Source organism: Dromiciops gliroides, chromosome 6 (genome assembly GCF_019393635.1).
Source record: "Dromiciops gliroides isolate mDroGli1 chromosome 6, mDroGli1.pri, whole genome shotgun sequence".
Lineage (NCBI taxonomy): Eukaryota > Metazoa > Chordata > Mammalia > Microbiotheria > Microbiotheriidae > Dromiciops > Dromiciops gliroides.
In genome coordinates, this window is record NC_057866.1 from 286,819 (window position 1) to 302,830 (window position 16,012).

General features: G+C 57.9%; 1 protein-coding gene and 1 long non-coding RNA gene across 5 annotated transcripts; one reads left to right on the forward strand and one right to left on the reverse strand.

The window, feature by feature from the left end:
- Positions 1-864: 864 nt before the first annotated feature.
- PKP3 (plakophilin 3) lies at positions 865-15,483 on the forward strand. 4 transcript variants are annotated; one of them, XM_043969709.1, is made up of 14 exons: positions 865-1,053; positions 3,150-3,372; positions 10,240-10,325; positions 10,498-11,138; positions 11,432-11,555; positions 11,670-11,874; positions 12,116-12,290; positions 12,522-12,639; positions 13,201-13,371; positions 13,783-13,968; positions 14,131-14,284; positions 14,455-14,647; positions 14,730-14,817; positions 14,977-15,483. In XM_043969709.1, the coding sequence occupies exons 1-14, from the start codon at positions 997-999 to the stop codon at positions 15,010-15,012; spliced, it is 2,457 nt and encodes an 818-aa protein (XP_043825644.1). In that variant the 5' UTR covers positions 865-996; the 3' UTR covers positions 15,013-15,483. The 4 variants fall into 4 exon arrangements, with proteins under 4 accessions (XP_043825644.1, XP_043825643.1, XP_043825647.1 ...); XM_043969708.1 differs by having other exon boundaries at positions 11,432-11,874; XM_043969711.1 differs by lacking the exons at positions 865-1,053; positions 3,150-3,372 and adding an exon at positions 8,563-8,777 and having other exon boundaries at positions 11,432-11,874.
- On the reverse strand, positions 4,948-7,996 carry LOC122730553. The gene is made up of 3 exons (XR_006353518.1): positions 7,344-7,996; positions 6,524-6,757; positions 4,948-5,068 (listed from the first exon to the last, which is right to left on the reverse strand). It is a non-coding gene; the product is annotated as an uncharacterized LOC122730553 (long non-coding RNA).
- Positions 15,484-16,012: the final 529 nt, after the last annotated feature.

Genomic DNA, 16,012 nt, shown 5'->3' on the forward strand with positions numbered 1-16,012 from the left:
GTAGGAACTTTACAGGCGTTTATTCCCTTCCTTACTCCATGTTGACACTGGCAGCCCCATCAGGCTTCTGGAGCAGGGCTGGGGTGGAGGAAGTCACTCACTGCAGGTTCTTGTGGGATTTCTTGAGCCTTTGCTGTGGTCTGGTGAGAACTGCCAGTTCTACAGGGTTAAGGACCCTGGGCAGTCCACCCAGGCAGCTGACTCTGTCAACCTTCTGCCTCCACAAGAGACCATCAGATTCTTTGCTGAAATCCTGGCAGAGTGACTCCCCGGCATTTTGCTGCTGTTCTACCAGTCTGGCGGGCTCATCCCAAAGGGAGATGTGGTTCATCCGGTAGGACCTGTTTTCGCCAAAGACTCACCTCTGCCCTCTGCGAGTGTCACGAACCAGTCCTTTCCCAGCATCCTCTAGAACCGCCTTGGAGCTTGGGCCTTTTCTGTCCTTTTGAAGATCCCAAGGTTAGCCCTGCAGCAGTCCTGCCCAGGCTGTCCATAACCCAGGGAGACCCCCAGCAGGCGCTTGACCCCACCCCTCCCCAGCTCCTTCCACCTGGAGCTGTCGTGTCAGCCCGCAGGGCCCTGAGCTCCAGAGGCTGAGTGTGTGTGAGGTCCCCTGAGTGGGGTTCCGGGAGAGGTCCCCAATGCCCTCCCTCCCCGCACTCAGCCCTAGGCTCCAGTTTTCCTGGATTCTCTGGGTGGGAGGAGACCCAACCCAAAGCCATGCAGGATCCACCCAATCGAGGTTGGCAAGGTGTGGATGGTGCCAGGAGGGCAGGCTGTGGTTCTCCCAGAGAACTGCAGCTCCGCACAAACTTGTCTCCAGGACTTTTTTCCACCAGAAACACAAAGTCTCTGATGGAAGCACTGGTTGGATCAGCAAGGAAGGGGAAGGCAAAGGGCGTTCCCAGAGCTGCTGGATCCCCCCACAGTCCAAGCAACAGGAGAGACCTGGATCTCCAGCTGGGGCTGGCTCAGGAGAGGAGCTGAGGGACCTGGATGCTCTCCCGCCCAAGGATGGACAAAGAGATGAGCAGATTTCGCAAGATGGACAATGTAGGTCTCTGCCTCCGCTGACCTGCCGCCAACCTCCTCCCAGCCCCCATCTTTCCCCCATTCCATGCTAGGCTAAAGTGGGGCATATAAGGGCTGGGGCTGGGGCCAGAGAGGGTCAGTAGGGGCCCTGAGTCATTGGCAGAGAGCCTGGGCATAGGACCACAGATTGGAGAGGGGAATGACTGACAGGGGATGGGAGCCAAGTCCACCCAGGGATGCCTGAGCTGGGCATAGGAGAGTCACAGGTGCTGGGGAGGGTGGGAAGAATGGAAGGACCATCCGGGCTTGCAGCAGAAGCCCCTGGGCCCAGAAAGTCAGGGAGGCTGCCGCGAAGGGTCAGCTCTGACCTTGGGCTGGCCCTTTCCCTAGTCTCTGAGTCTGGGGTAGTTGTTCACTCGGGCTCCTTCCTCACTTGAATCTCATGCCAACCCTAAGAGGTAGATCCAGCAGGTAGTGTCAACAGCATTTTATAGATGAGGAAACTGAGGCTGAGAGATGAAGGTAGTGCCTGCGCCCAACAGCTGTGGCATTCTTTGATTGACTGAGCCTCAGAATGCAAACCCCTCTGTAACTCTGGGGTCTCTGGCAGTAGCCAGGAAGGCCCAGCCCTCTCCCCAAATGGGAAGGGGCAGCTCCGGTGTATTTCTGGTGCCTGAAATGCCAGGTTCCAGCAGCCTGGGCTCCGCCCGCCCCACCCCTGCTAGTGTGGACTTGTGCTCTGCTGCTCCCGGTGAGTCACCACCTGCTCCTCCCACCCTATGCCCACGTCACATGCAGGAGCAAAAGCAGCAGCAGCAGCAGCGCTGGCACCAACCAATGTGGAGGTGGGGCATGGGTCTAGGTGGAGAGGCCTCCTCTCTGAGCCTCAGATCAGAATTCCAGAGCCCCCCCAAGCTTGCCCAGGCCTGTCACTGCACACACACACACACCATGAGCCAGGAGACTGGGCCCCTGGAGGGAACATGCTCCTCACCTCCCCAACCCCCAGACCTGGGTTGCCTAAGATGGATGGCCCAAACCACGGCCATTTTCAATAGAGGCCGGGCTTCCAAGGAGAGCCTTGGAGAAGGGCATCCCCAAATTGGTAGAACAGATGGAGACTGTAGGAGAGAAAAGGATGGGAATAAGGGATACAATGAACCCCAAGAACCAGTGTTATTGCAGCCTCAATCCCCCCTCCCCCACCCTCAGCCCATTCTCCACTCTGGGAGCCTTTGGACCCTCAGCCCCACATCCCGGTCTGATCTCCCATGGGACCCACCATTTTACAAGGTGCCCAAACGGGGGAAGGAGGCGACTGACCCCCACCTCCTCTCTTCTGACCTACACTTGGGCCTGGGCCAATCTCCTGCCCAGCAGAGGGAGGCACCCTGGAGAGATGCCAGGCTAGGTTGGGCCCACAGCGGAGCCCTTAGGAAAGCATTGGGTGAATAGGAAGGCCCAGTCAGCACCCTTCCCACCATCCCCAAGAGCAACAACTATAATCACTGGGCACCTCCCATCCTGCCCAGTCCAGTCCCAGCAGCGTCCCAGCCCAGATCCTGACCTGGGACCTCCCTGGGCCTCAGTCCCTCCCTTCCTTTCCCCACAGCCTTCAAGATAGGCTACCCCACTGGCCTCCAACAGCTCCTTATGGCTCCGCCTTCAGGTGCGGAGGGCCTGTCTTCCCCCCCCACCCACCCAAAGGTCTGGGAGTACCAGGGTGGCAGCTGAGGGTTAGGGCCCCTGGGACCTGGGGGCTGGGCAGGGCCTATTCCTTCCCCAGGAATTCCACCTTAAGGAGGCTGGTGGCTCCTCCCTCCCTAGCCTACCCCCAGGTATCCCCGCCCCCAGGTGAGCTCAGGCCTGGGCGTGTCTGCTGTCTCCCAGTCTCCCAGGGTGAGGCTGGCTGGCCGGCTGGCAGGGACTGCTAGGAACTGAACTGACCGAGCCACTGGCCCAGGACCGGGTAGAGGACCATGCAGGACAGAGTGGTCCGGCCAGAGCCCTGCTAAACCCCCGGACCTAGCTCCCAGGCCGGGCCCCAGTTGGAGGCCCAGGCAGGTCCTGCTTCTGCCACGATGCAGGACAGTAATTTCCTGCTTTCTGCCCTGCAGCCCGAGGCTGGGGTCTGCTCCCTAGCCCTGCCCTCTGACTTGCAGTTGGACCAGAGGAACAAGGAGGCCATAGAGGCAGAGAGGGAGCGGCTGAAGGTGGCCCGGGTGCAGGAGCAGGTCCGGGCCAGGATGCTCCAGCTGGGTCAGCCTTCGAGGATCAATGGCTCTCCGGCCGGTCCCCTGACGGATTCAGCAACCAGCACAGGCCTAGACAGCTCCAGAGGTACCCACTACCCAGGAGGGGGGAGAGGTACCTGCTGCCCAGGAGGAAGAGGAGGGGGCATCAGGGACCCAAGTTGGGCCTGCTGGGCTGAGGCAGGGCGGCCGCAGGGAGGGGAGTGAGAGCCACCAGCTGCAGAGGCGGGCGGGTAGCTATTCTCAGGTGAAGGCGTTCGGGCTGTGCCCAGACTCCAGGCTTGTTCCCTGACTCACTGGCAGGCCTTGGATTGACTCAGCTTGGGGATCCCTAGCCCCACCCTCGGGGGTCCCTGAGTCAGTTCTTCCTAAAAACCTCTCCCTAAGACACACAGGAGGTGACAGCCCCGGTGTCTGGTTGGGGAGAAAGGGGAGATTGTCTGGCCCAAGTCTTTGAGAGGAAAGGAAGCCAGAAGGGGCTTTGCTCCAAACGTGGGGGTCCTTTGGGAGCAGTGCCCCAGAGGAATCCCAGAGGAAGCCCCTAGTCTAGGGACAATTGTGGATAGGGTGACACCACTCAAGGGGGCTAAACCAAGCCAAGTCTTTAAGCCCACTCAGAGACCTGTCAGGAGCAGAGACACCCCTCCCTGCCCTGAGAAAGAGGGGGCTGGGGGGGCCACCCCAGCAGAGATCTCCTTCCCTCATGCACTCCACAGAACCTTACTGGGGAAGGGAGGGAGCCAGGGGCTGTGCTGCTATTAGGAAAACCGACAGACAGGGCTGGTGGAGGGCAGCAGGACCCTGGAGAACCAGGCCTTGAGGAGAGGGCTGTAAGCCTCCAGGGTCCTCCTCCTCCTCCTCCTCCTTCAGCCATCACAGTTTGGAGGGGGGGGGGGCAGGAAGGAGGCAGCCAAATATGGGCACTAATTACAGTTTACAAAATGCATCAGAGATGGCCACCCATGGCCAGCCCTGACAATTAGGAGGATGATTATAATTTGGGGGGAGGGGGTGTGCAGGGAGCCCAAAGATGGGGGTGTGTCCCACCCTGGCGGAGCCTCCCTGGCGTCAAGGGGTTAATCTCCCCACCCATGAAGCCTCATTAAATTGGGCTGGCAAGGGGGCCTGGGGGATGGGAAGGCCTGTGTGGGTGAGGAAGGGGGTGTGTTTACCCCTGGAGGTGGTTGATCTCTCTCTGACCAGGCATTGTGGGGGGGGCGGGGGCAAAGGCATCAGAGGAGCTGGCTATAGGCGATCCACCAATGAGGAAGCTCCCCCAGCATCGTTGGCCCCCTTGGGAACTCCAAAAATTCCTCCTCTTTGCCAGTGAGGATGGGAACCAGCCAGCCTAGCTCTCATCACAGTCCCCTTGAGTGCCAGCCCTGTGGCCCCCCCAGATGGAATAGCTGGGGAAGCAATCCCTGGTGGCATCAGCACCTTCCTCCCGCCAAGATCAGCCACTCAGAAGGCATGGAAAGGGCCCACACCCCCCTCCTTACTCCAGCCCCTTTGTATTAGTGGGTGTCAGGGCCCAGGCCAGAGCCTACCACTGCCCTTCCCTGATAGGTGCCTCTATCTCCCTAGCTCGGCTGCCAGCTCATGGTCACCTCACCTGCTCCTGATGCGCCCATCCTTCTTAGCACAGTGCTGGGAACACAGTGAGCTCTATTGAAATGCATCTTCTTTCCCTTCTCTCTTTCCATCCCAGTAGACTCACCAAACACTTGTGAAGTGTGTGCCTTGTGCCAGGCATCCCAGGACAAAAACAGAACAGCCTCTGCCCCCTGGAGTGTGGAGAGGAGAGTGAGGAGGAGACACAGGGCAGGGAGGAAAAGGGGGCAAATGATCTCCCAAAACCCTGAGAGCCCCCCAGTGGGGTTGGGGAGGGAGCAGGGAAGGGTCAGAGCCCAGACACAGTTATTTGTAGAATTAAAGTCTGTATAAATGCTAGCTACCATCAGCCTTGCTCTAGCCAATTCTCCATTGGGCTAGGTGCAGCAGCTGAGGCCAGGGGGGACTGGCTTCCAGCTCTAAGGGCAGGAGACTGCCTTGCATCCACTCCTGAGTGTTCCACCTTCCACTCATTCTGGCCACCTTCTCACCATCTCTCCATCTACCCCCAGAATCCTGGAATCAGGAAGGGACCTCAGGAGCATGGTGCCCAGCCCAGCCCACTGCACACCTGACCATTGGGCATACAGCACTTGCCCCAAGTCCTCCAAAGGAACCACCCAGTGCATTCAGGGACACCGTGCATGGTTATGTCCCGAGACGGAGCCGAAATCTGCCCCATGGCTCCCCCCTCCAAGCATCCCCAGGACAAGGACTCAGGGCATCTTCCCATGCTGGTTGCCTTCCTCTGGGAATGCTACCTAAAATGTGGCCTCCAAGGCAGAACACAGTCCTCTGGGAAAGGTTTGGCTGGAGCAGGGAATGGAGGCACTACTGCCTCCTCACACCCCTCTACATGGGGCTCAAGATCCCAGGAAGGATTCATGGTGAATCTGGGAGCCACTAAGCCCCCCAGATCTTTTCCAGAGAAGCTGCTGCTTAACCATGCTCTGCCACCTTAGACTTGGGCAGCTTATTTTGTGGAGCCAAGGGCAAGACTTTTAATTTTTCCCTCTTGAATCTATTGCATCAAATTTAGAACTAGCCCACAGGAACTTCTTGGATCCTGACTTCATTGCCCATTCATTCATGACATTAGCCATCCCTCCCAGCTTTGTGTGACTTGCAGATTGGATGAGCCAGCCCTCTATGCCTTTCTCCAAGTTGTAGCTAAAAAGGTTAATCAGCCCAGGGCCCAGAAGAGATCCCTGGGGCCCTCCACTGGAGACTTTGTGCCACACTGACACACACTGAGTCCAGCCAGCATATCTCTTCAGAATGCACTGAATTGTATTGTCTTTTTATCTACCCTTCCAGAGGAATAGTAAGAGACACTTTGTCAAAAACTTGAGACTTAAATCTCGGTAAACTCTACCAACAGCATTCCCCTTGTCTACTGTCCAAAACGGAAACAAGCCTAGTCTGGCGTAACCTGTGCTCGCTGAAGCCAGGTTGGTTCTTTGTTGATTCTTTTCCTGCTTCCCTTTCTAGATGTTGACCAACTCTCTCTTTGATGACCTTTTTTGGGGATCTTTCCAGGAATCCAAGCCCATTTAACTTATGGTTAGTTTGCAGACTGTTCTCTTTCCTTTTTTGGACAGATGAACCAACATTTGTCCCTCTCTAACCTTGTGCTCCCCCTTCCATTTTCCATGATCTTTCAAATATCACTGACAGTGGCTCTGCACTCATATCAGCCAGTTCTTTCAGGAGCTAAGGATGTCCCGCATCTTGGTCAGGGAACTTGGATCCATCAAAGGCAGGGGAGGACTCTCTATCTTCTTACTTATCTTGGGGAGCAGCTCCCTGTCAGGCGTTTTTGTTCAGTTATTCCTAGTGCAAAGGTCTTTTATTCACCTTGTCTGAGGAAACAGAAACAAACCTGTCTTGAGCCTCTCTGATGTTAACTGTCACTGCCTCATCCACCCTGAGCAAAGGTCCCATCCCTTCTTTGATTCTCCTTCCTCTTTCAATAGAGCTCAAAGAAAAACAAAGCCTTTGGTTGTCCTGGGTCTCTATCAGTGGCTACAGCTCATTCCTTATGCCGTTTGTACCAGATCATGCCACACCTTTATAGTTGTCTCTTGTGACCCACTCTTGCTGCCATCTTCTGTACAAAATCTAGTTGGCTGGTGAGCTCCCCATATAGCAGCCTCTTCAGACCACTGCCAGTTTTCTTTCTCATTGGAATGATTCCCCTTTGTACCATCAGAATTTCATTCTTGGTCACTTCCCCTCCCTCCAATGCCAGTCTTAGCAGTGCTTAGCCCACAGCATTTGATAAATGATTGCTGACCTCTAGAGCTCGTTTGTACCTATTTGTTTGCTTGTTGTCTCTTCCATTAGCCTGGGACTGCCTGCACTTAGCACAATGCCTAGCCTCAAGGAGGTGCTTAAGAAGCACTAACTGACTGACTGATCCCTGATGTGATTTTCCCCTTAAGTCACCTTTTAGTCCCGGGGATCTAATCTGTTCACCCTCTGGAACCTTTGAGATCTGCCCTCTCGTCAGATTGTAGCTGTCACTCTGTTCCCAGCATTTTAGCTGCAGCAGCTAGTTCCTCAATTCAGTCTCCAAGAGAATGCCATCTCTTGGTTTCAGCCACTTTGGGAAAGATGGAAGACAAGGCTCTGGGTAAATGTGGCACCTGCAGCATTGAAGGAGGTTCGAGTTTTAAGAGGCAGATTGGTGAGAAGGGTTAGAGTGTCCGCCTCAGAGAAATGACAGAAATGAATGTGAGGGGGATGTCTGCTAGCTCTGGAATCAGACTGAGGATCTGGGTGTGAATCCCACCTCTGATGCTTGCTATGGGCACTTCACCTCCCTCCTCCTCAGCTTCCTCGTGTGTAAAATGTCAGCCTTGGACTGCAGCCAGGGCCTCTGAGCTTCCTTTCAACCCTAGGTCTGGGATCCTATCAATGCCCTGAAACCTCATCTAGCTGGGAAATGGTATGGTAAGGGACCAATGGGAGACAATTCAGGAGGAGTCAGATGGGGCCAGGGGACTTTGAACAGCAGGCTGAGAAGTCTGTATTCTTCCTGGAGCAGGGCTTCTGAAACTTTTCCCACTCCTTTGCACCCAAGAAATTCCGACATGACCCCAGATAGGCAGGTATACAGAACCTTTTGCTGTGGCCCCCATGTTCAGATGCACACATGAAGAAGCTTTTTCCTAGAGGATTGGTGTAATGGGGTCAGGCACTGAAGAATGTCAAGCATGCTTGGACCTGCACCCTAGAAAGGTTGTTGTGGCAGCTTGTGCATTGGGGAGGGGAGGGACAAGAGGATGGAATAGAAGCAACGAGACTTGACAACTAATGGGATGTGAAAGGTGAGGGAAAGGGAAGAAGGAGGATGACCCAAAGGAGGGGTATGGGCGTGTCCAGCGAGGAGAATCAGTGGGCTTAGGGAGAGAAAATGAATTCTACATGGGCATGTTGGGTTAGAGATTATTGAGAAGCTCCTGGGACGGTGGGTTCAGTTGGAAGGGCCATCTAGTCTCACCCCATCATTTTCCAGATGAGGAGAATGGTTCCCAGCAAGGTGATGTGATTAGTTACTTGGCTAGGAAATGTCAGAGACAGGATTTGAACCCGAGTCTCTGACTCCAGAGTCAGGGCTCTTCCCATCGAACTGTCTAGATGGAGAAGTCCGGCCAGGCAGAGTTCAGGAAGAACAATGGGTCTTGACATGTCGATTTGTGAGTCATGTGCTAACTGAACACAAGGGAGCAAATAAGTTCATTGAGGGAGTGAGGAAAGATAAGAGAAGGCTCAGGATGGAGCCTTGGGATACACCTGTGGTACCAGGAGCAGGAGACAGATGATGAGGAGACTGGGGCCGAATCAGGAAGAGCAGAGTCAGAGACCAAAGAAGAGCAGGTGTCCTGGAGGGAGCTACAGAGAGATTCAGGATGGGGCTGAGAGGAGGTCCTAGACTGAGCAGTCTTTCAGAGTCTTCAAGGAACCAAAGAGCAAGCGGATGCTGGGGCAGGGAGGAGAGATCTGGGCTGAAGGCTGGGGGCAGGAGGATGGGAGGGGCCTGGGAAGCTCTTGGCAGATGGGGAGGGATGGAAGGGTGAGCTCCCTGAGAAGAAAGGAGGGGATGGGGGGTGATAAGGGTGAGCTGCAGTGTGGACTGGGGGAGATGGGACGGGTCAGGGACTGGCTCTATCATCTCATTCAGATCATAGATGTGGTCCTCTGCTGGGAAGAAGGGACAGGAATGTGATTGTGTCCAGGAGGAGGTGGAAGAGAGAAGGCAGATGCCAGAGAGAGAATGGCTGGTGTCTGAATACAGATTGAAGCAGACTTTTTCTACTTTATTTTTCTTGAGGTTCTTTTATCTGTCTTCTTTCACAGCATGACTAATATGGAAATATGTTTTGCATGACTGCACATGTATAAACTACATCCAATTGTTTGCTGAGGGCGGGGGGAAGGAGGAAGGGAGAAAATTTGGAACTCAAAGTTTTAAAAGTGAATGTCAAAAATGTTTTTACATGTAATTGGGGGAAAGTAAATACTAAAGGAGAGAAGGCAGTCCATGGGATTTGGCCAGCCTTAAATGGCTGAAGCTCACCAGGGCCAGGCACTGAGGAGTAGATCTCATACAGCTGAGTTGGCCGAGTTGAAGTCAAGACTGTGAAGGGAGCCAAAGGAGGGAGGCCCAGGGGAGGGGTGGCAGCAATGGCAGGGGCATGCCTGGAGAGTGATGTCTGTTGACTAGTACAGGGTGAGGTTAGGGGGCCTGACCTCCATGCATGGTGAGGAGGCAAATCTAAGATGGGAGAGGAGCCGGGGAGGAGAAAAGCAATACATAATGTCAAAGGCAGGAGCAGGGTCGAGAAGGTGGAGGTTTGAGAAAAGGTCCTTGGGGTCTCCCAGCTCAGAAGCAGAGAACTGCAGTCGGCAGGGACTAAAGAGGTCTCCAGGCCACAATTCTGTGGCCACCCAACCTTGGTTGGAAGCGCGTTTCTTCCACTGGGAAGCCTCTTCCCCACTGGCAGCCCGTCACCCTGCTGGTCCTGCCCAGCTCTCTTCCACCAGGTGGTTCCGAAGTACAAGCCCCTCTGCTGTGCCCCCTGAGATTCCCGTCCTCCAGTCTGCTTACATATGACACAGCTCCTGGCCTTTCTCCGCTCCAGTCAGGCTCCTCACCCGCTTCCCAGTTTATCAGTGTCCTTCTTGGACCACGGTGCCCAGAACTGACCCTGGGCCTTTCTTCTCTGTCCCCCGCTGTGTCCTTCAGAGGAAAGGACCTCAGGGCCCTTGGTGTGTGTGGGGGGGGGATCAGTCTGGTGACCCACCTGTCTGCCCACTGAGCCCCTGTCCCCTTCCCCAGGTGTCTCCAGGGCTCAGTACCACACAATGCAGTCTGGTGCTGGCTTCAGCTCCCGTTCCCAGGGCATGAGCATGGACAAGGTCTCGGTGAGCCCTCCCCCATCCTCCCTCCTCAAGACCTGGGGATGTCGTACTGTTCCCAACTCCTTGCACTCTGGGCCAGGCAGGGTTAGGGAGGAGGCCTGGGGTGGAGATGGGGGGCTATCATCATGTCCCCTCACCCCTGCCATCCTCACCGCCTCCTTCCCCTGTCCCATAGACTTTCCGGCCCATCTCTAAGCCAGCATACGGAACGATGGGCTGGTCCTCACGATCTGCCGTGGACCTAAGCTGCGGCCGGAGATTGAGCTCTGTGCACAATGGAGGGAGCACCTACGGGTCCGTGGGCTATGTGGGGGCCCAGCCTGCAGTGCCGGCAGTTTCCCGGCCTGTCTCCTACCACGAGCGTGGGGGCCCTGGCCCCAGGGCTGACTATGACACACTGAGCCTGAGATCTCTGCGCCTGGTGGGGGGCCCCCCGGGAAGCCTGGATGACCGGTACAGTGTGGTATCTGAGCAGCTGGAGCCTCCAGGAGGAGCGGCCTACAGGGCCTTCAGTTACGAGCGACAGGCAAGCTCGGCCTCTGGCCGCACGGGGGGACTGGACTGGTCTGAAGCCCCAGACGGAGCCCCCGGCCGGACCATCCGAGCCCCTGCTATGCGGACCCTGCAACGCTTCCAGAGCAGCCATCGCAGCCGGGGGACAACCTCATCGGGAACTAGTGGAGGCCTGGAGCACGTGGCCCGCGCCCCCTCGGTCCGCAGCCTCAGCCTTAGTCTGGCTGACTCTGGACACCTGCCTGATGTGAGGGGCCTGGACAGCTATGGGGGTCACCGCACTCTACAACGGCTCAGCAGTGGGTGAGCCCCAAGGAGCAGGACATGGGGGAGGGAGGGTCTGGGGGACAGGGGGCAAGGGTGGGGGGAGTCACAGGGCTGGGGGGCAGGGGTGGGGGGAGTGACGGGGCTGGAGAGCAGAGGGCAGGGGTGGGGGGAGTGACGGGGCTGGGGAGCAGGGGGCAGGGGTGGGGGGAGTCATGGGGCTGGGGAGCAGGGGGCAGGGGTGGGGGGAGTGACGGGGCTGGGGGCCGGCATCAGGGGTGGGGGGCCAGCCCCTGAAGCTGACCCTTCCCTTGCCTCTTCCTACCCTACAGCTTTGATGACATCGACCTCCCCTCTGCTGTCAAGTACCTCATGGCCTCAGACCCCAACCTGCAGGTCCTGGGAGCAGCTTACATTCAGCACAAGTGTTACAGCGATGCAGCTGCCAAGAAGCAGGTGAGGCTGTGTGTGTGTCCCTGCCTGCCTGCCCTGCCCCAGTCCCCTGACCGTCGGGGCCTGTGCCTCAGCCAGGGGCTCCCCATAACCCGGGACCCTGGTCTGTGTCCCCAGGCCCGCAGCCTCCAGGCAGTGCCGAAGCTGGTGAAACTCTTCAACCACGCCAACCAGGAGGTCCAGAGACACGCCACAGGGGCCACGCGGAACCTCATCTATGACAATGCGGACAACAAGCTGGCCCTGGTAGAGGAGAACGGCATCTTCGAGCTGCTGAGGACACTGCGGGAACAGGACGATGAGCTGCGCAAGAACGTCACTGGTCAGGCTGAGGCCCTCCATCCCGCCCCCACCGGGGCCGGGCCAGATGTGGGGACTCAGGGCCATGGGAGAGGGGCAGGGGAGGCCCAGATGGGGCCACATGTGTCTGAATGGACTCAGGGTGGGGGTGGGGTGCGGGGGCAGGCTGGAGTCTTCTGAGGTGAGGGTGTTGGATTCACTCAGAGTAGCAGGTCCCCAGGGGGTGGGGAGCCTGTTGCTGACCCCTGACCTCTGACCCTCAGGAATTCTGTGGAACCTGTCATCCAGTGACCACCTGAAGGACCGCCTGGCCCGAGACACCCTGGAGCAGCTGACAGACCTGGTGCTGAGCCCACTCTCGGGCGCCGGGGGGCCTCCCCTTATCCAGCAGAACGCCTCAGAGGCCGAAATCTTTTATAACGCCACCGGCTTCCTCAGGTGCCCAGACCTCGTAGAACCTCTGGTTCCTCACTGACCTCCCTGAGCCGGCCCCTGGCTCCTTGTCTCTAGTCCTTGGTGGGGCCCATCTTGAGGGGGTCCATGGGGCCATCAGGGGACAGAACTCATCTATTCACCCCATGCCCAAGCCCTCCTGGAAGCATCCCAGGCCTCACTCTCCTCCCTCCAGAGGGGCCTGGGGCCTCTGATTCTCAGATTTCTCTGTCCCAGGAACCTGAGCTCAGCCTCACAGGCCACACGCCAGAGGATGCGAGAGTGCCACGGCCTGGTGGACGCCCTCGTCACCTACATCCACCATGCCCTGGACGTGGGCAAGTGTGAGGACAAGGTCAGTGGGCCCTGAGCCAGGGAGGACATCCCCATCCCTGCCCCCAGCCAAGCTGTCCTCCTATGAGGGTCCAACTCCTGGTCTGGTCCTCCTCCCCCAGCTCCATCCCCCCTCCCCCGGCTCCCTCCCTCCCTCCTCCATCCATCCCTCCCCCTTCATCCCTCCCCCCTCCCTCCCTGGGCTCCATCCTCCCCCACTCCATCCCTCACGCCCTACTCCATCCCTCCCTCCCCCCTCCATTCCCCCCACTCCATCCCTCCCCCTTCATCCCCTCCCCTTCATCCCTCCCCCCTCCCTGGGCTCCATCCTCCCCCACTCCATCCCCCTCCCCCGGTTCCCTCCCTCCCTCCCCCCTCCATCCACCCCACTCCATCCCTCCCCCCTCCCTCCCTCCCTGGGCTCCATCCTCCCCCACTCCATCCCTCCCCCCCTACTCCATCCCTCCTCCCTCCATCCCCCCACTCCATCCCTCCCTCTCTGCTCCATTCCTCCCTCCCTCTCCCCTCCCCTCCCTGCCTCCCCAGCAGTGGCTGTGACCATGACCTGTCCCAACATCCCCAGAGCGTGGAGAATGCTGTGTGTGTGCTCCGGAACCTCTCCTACCGCCTGTATGATGAGATGCCGCCATCAGCGCTTCAGAGGCTGGAGGGCCGAGGCCGTGGGGAAGCTGGGGCCGGGCGGCCTGGGGAGGTTGTTGGCTGCTTCACCCCCCAAAGCAGGAAGCTGCGGGAGGTAGGCTCGCCTGTGTGGGGAGCTCTCTGAGGAGCTCAGAGGCTGGGGAGACAGGGGTGCACTAAAGTGGGTGGGATGCTGTCCTCAGAGCAACCCCACCCACTTTACAGAAAGGTAAACTGAGGCTCAGAGAGCCACCAGGCTGCCCAGTTTGGTAGAGGCAGTCCTGGATAATCTCGGAGCTAGGAAGCCAGGGAGGCAGCAGGTCTATCTGTGAAAGGGAAGAAAGAGTAGCTCGGCTTAGTGGGCATTGCCAAGAGCAGAGGGTGACTGGCCCTTGGGGAGACGTGGTGGCCATGGGCAGATAGCCTCAGAGCCAGGAATGAGGACAGAGTGCTGGAGGTCACTGCAGAGAAGGGGGCTGGCCCCCTTACCTAGGTCCTAGGACTCACAGCCCCCTCGCCTCCCCAGCTGCCCCTGGCCACAGACGCTTTGACCTTTGCTGAGGTCTCCAAAGACCCCAAGGGGCTCGAGTGGCTGTGGAGTCCCCAGATCGTGGGTCTTTACAACCGACTCCTTCAGCGGTGCGAGCTGAACAGGCACACTACAGAAGCTGCAGCCGGCGCCCTGCAAAACATCACTGCTGGGGACCGAAGGGTGAGGGCGAGGGGAGAAGACGCTGGGGAGCCGGGGGTGGCCCCTGGGGGTATGCCCAGGGGCTGCAGAACATCCTATCCTGGGGAGGAACTGATGTGGGAGAGGGGTGGGGCAGAGCAGCCTCAGGAGCCCCCAGACCCTCAACCCTTCCTTGCCCCTCAGTGGGCAGGCGTGCTGAGCCGCCTAGCCCTGGAGCAGGAACGCATCTTGAACCCCTTGCTGGACCGAGTACGGACAGCTGACCATCACCAGCTGCGCTCACTGACTGGCCTCATCCGGAACCTGTCTCGGAATGCCAGGAACAAGGACGAGATGTGTGAGTCTCCCTCAGGTTCCCTTGCACCCAACCAGCCCTGGCCTTATTGTCACTCATGCTGGCTGCTGGGGTCATTGGGGGAGTGGGGAGGAATGCTCGGGGAGGGGGGGGGGAGGGGGGGAGCTGCATGACGCCCTCTGACCTCTGCCCTCTGCCCTTGAGGGAGGCAGCCACCAAAGTGGTCAGTCATCTGATCGAGAAGCTGCCAGGGAGCGTTGGGGAAAAGCCTCCTCCAGCAGACGTGCTGGTCAACATCATCGCGGTGCTCAACAACCTGGTGGTGGCCAGCCCCATTGCCGCCCGGGACCTCCTCTACTTTGACGGCCTCCGGAAGCTCATCTTCATCAAGAAGAAGCGGGATGGGTCAGTGCCAGCCCCGAGCGCTGGGAAGCGGGTCCTCCCGCATGGGCCAGATCCAGCTGACCCCTCCTCTCTTCCCCAACAGGCCCGACAGCGAGAAGTCCTCCCGGGCAGCCTCCAGCCTCTTGGCCAACATGTGGCAGTACAGCAAACTGCACCGAGACTTCCGGGCGGTGAGTGAGTGCTCTGCTCAAGACGGGGGGTGGGCCTAGAATACCCCAATGAGATGAGGCCCCTCCTCACGCTGGAAAGACAGCAGGGAACCTGGGAGGACAGGAAGAGACCCATCCGGGCTTTCCGATGCAATTAATTCCTCCCTCTCCATCTTGCAGAAAGGCTATCGCAAGGAGGATTTCCTGGGTCCCTAAACAACCCGAAGACGAAGAGGCATCTGGGGAGGCATTAATGAGGGGACCCCTCCCCCATGGCTGTGTGGGTCGACCTTGGCTCGGCTCTGCCCTTGCCTCTCGGCCCTCAGCCCTGCCCAGGTGTGGCCTCGACCCCCTGCGGCTGTTTTGGATGCTCATGTGATGGGCAGGCATAGCAGGCACTAAGAATGGGTCCAGGACCGGGGGAACTTTGGGGGCTTCAGGGTGAGCCTGGCTATCAAGATGGGCTAAAAGCCCCTGGCTTCTAGGTGTTGGGATGCTTGGGAATCCTTTGGTGTTTTAGGGGGCCTCCAATCTCTGGAGGCCACAGCTGCTGTGGCCCCAGGGTCCCGAAGGGACTTACCCAATTTGTGGTAAAGGGAGTGGCTGGACCCAGGTGACCTGTCCAGTCACAGCCACAGATTAGGGCTTGGGGGCCGAGGCTGGCCTGGGAGGGGCTGGGACAATAAAGGAGGCATTGGTCTGCGGGCTGTTTGTTTTCATTTTCTTTGAGGGACCCACTGGAAGAAGCAGCTTTTGCTGGGATAAGCTGGCCTGGGGGAGGCCTCTGGTGAATGCCCAGGATGCAGCTACTGGTGTAGATAGAAGTCTGACTGTGGCTGAAGGCTGGGGGCCCATTCTCTGGAAAGAAGCGGTGTCTGGGGGGCAGCTGGGGGGCCCAGTGGATAAAGCACAGGTCCTGGATTCAGGAGGACCTGAATTCAAATCCAGCCTCAGACACTTGACACTCACTTAACCCTCATTGCCCCACCAAAAAAAAAAAAAAAAAGAGAGAAAAAGAGGCAGTGTCAGCTCCAAGACAGTAGAAGATGACATGCACACACACCACATACCACACACAACACACACATAACACACACACCACAACACACACATCACAATACAATGCAACACACATACATACAACACAAACACACACCACACATATCACCCCCACACCATATATACACAACATACAAACATGTCACACATACACACA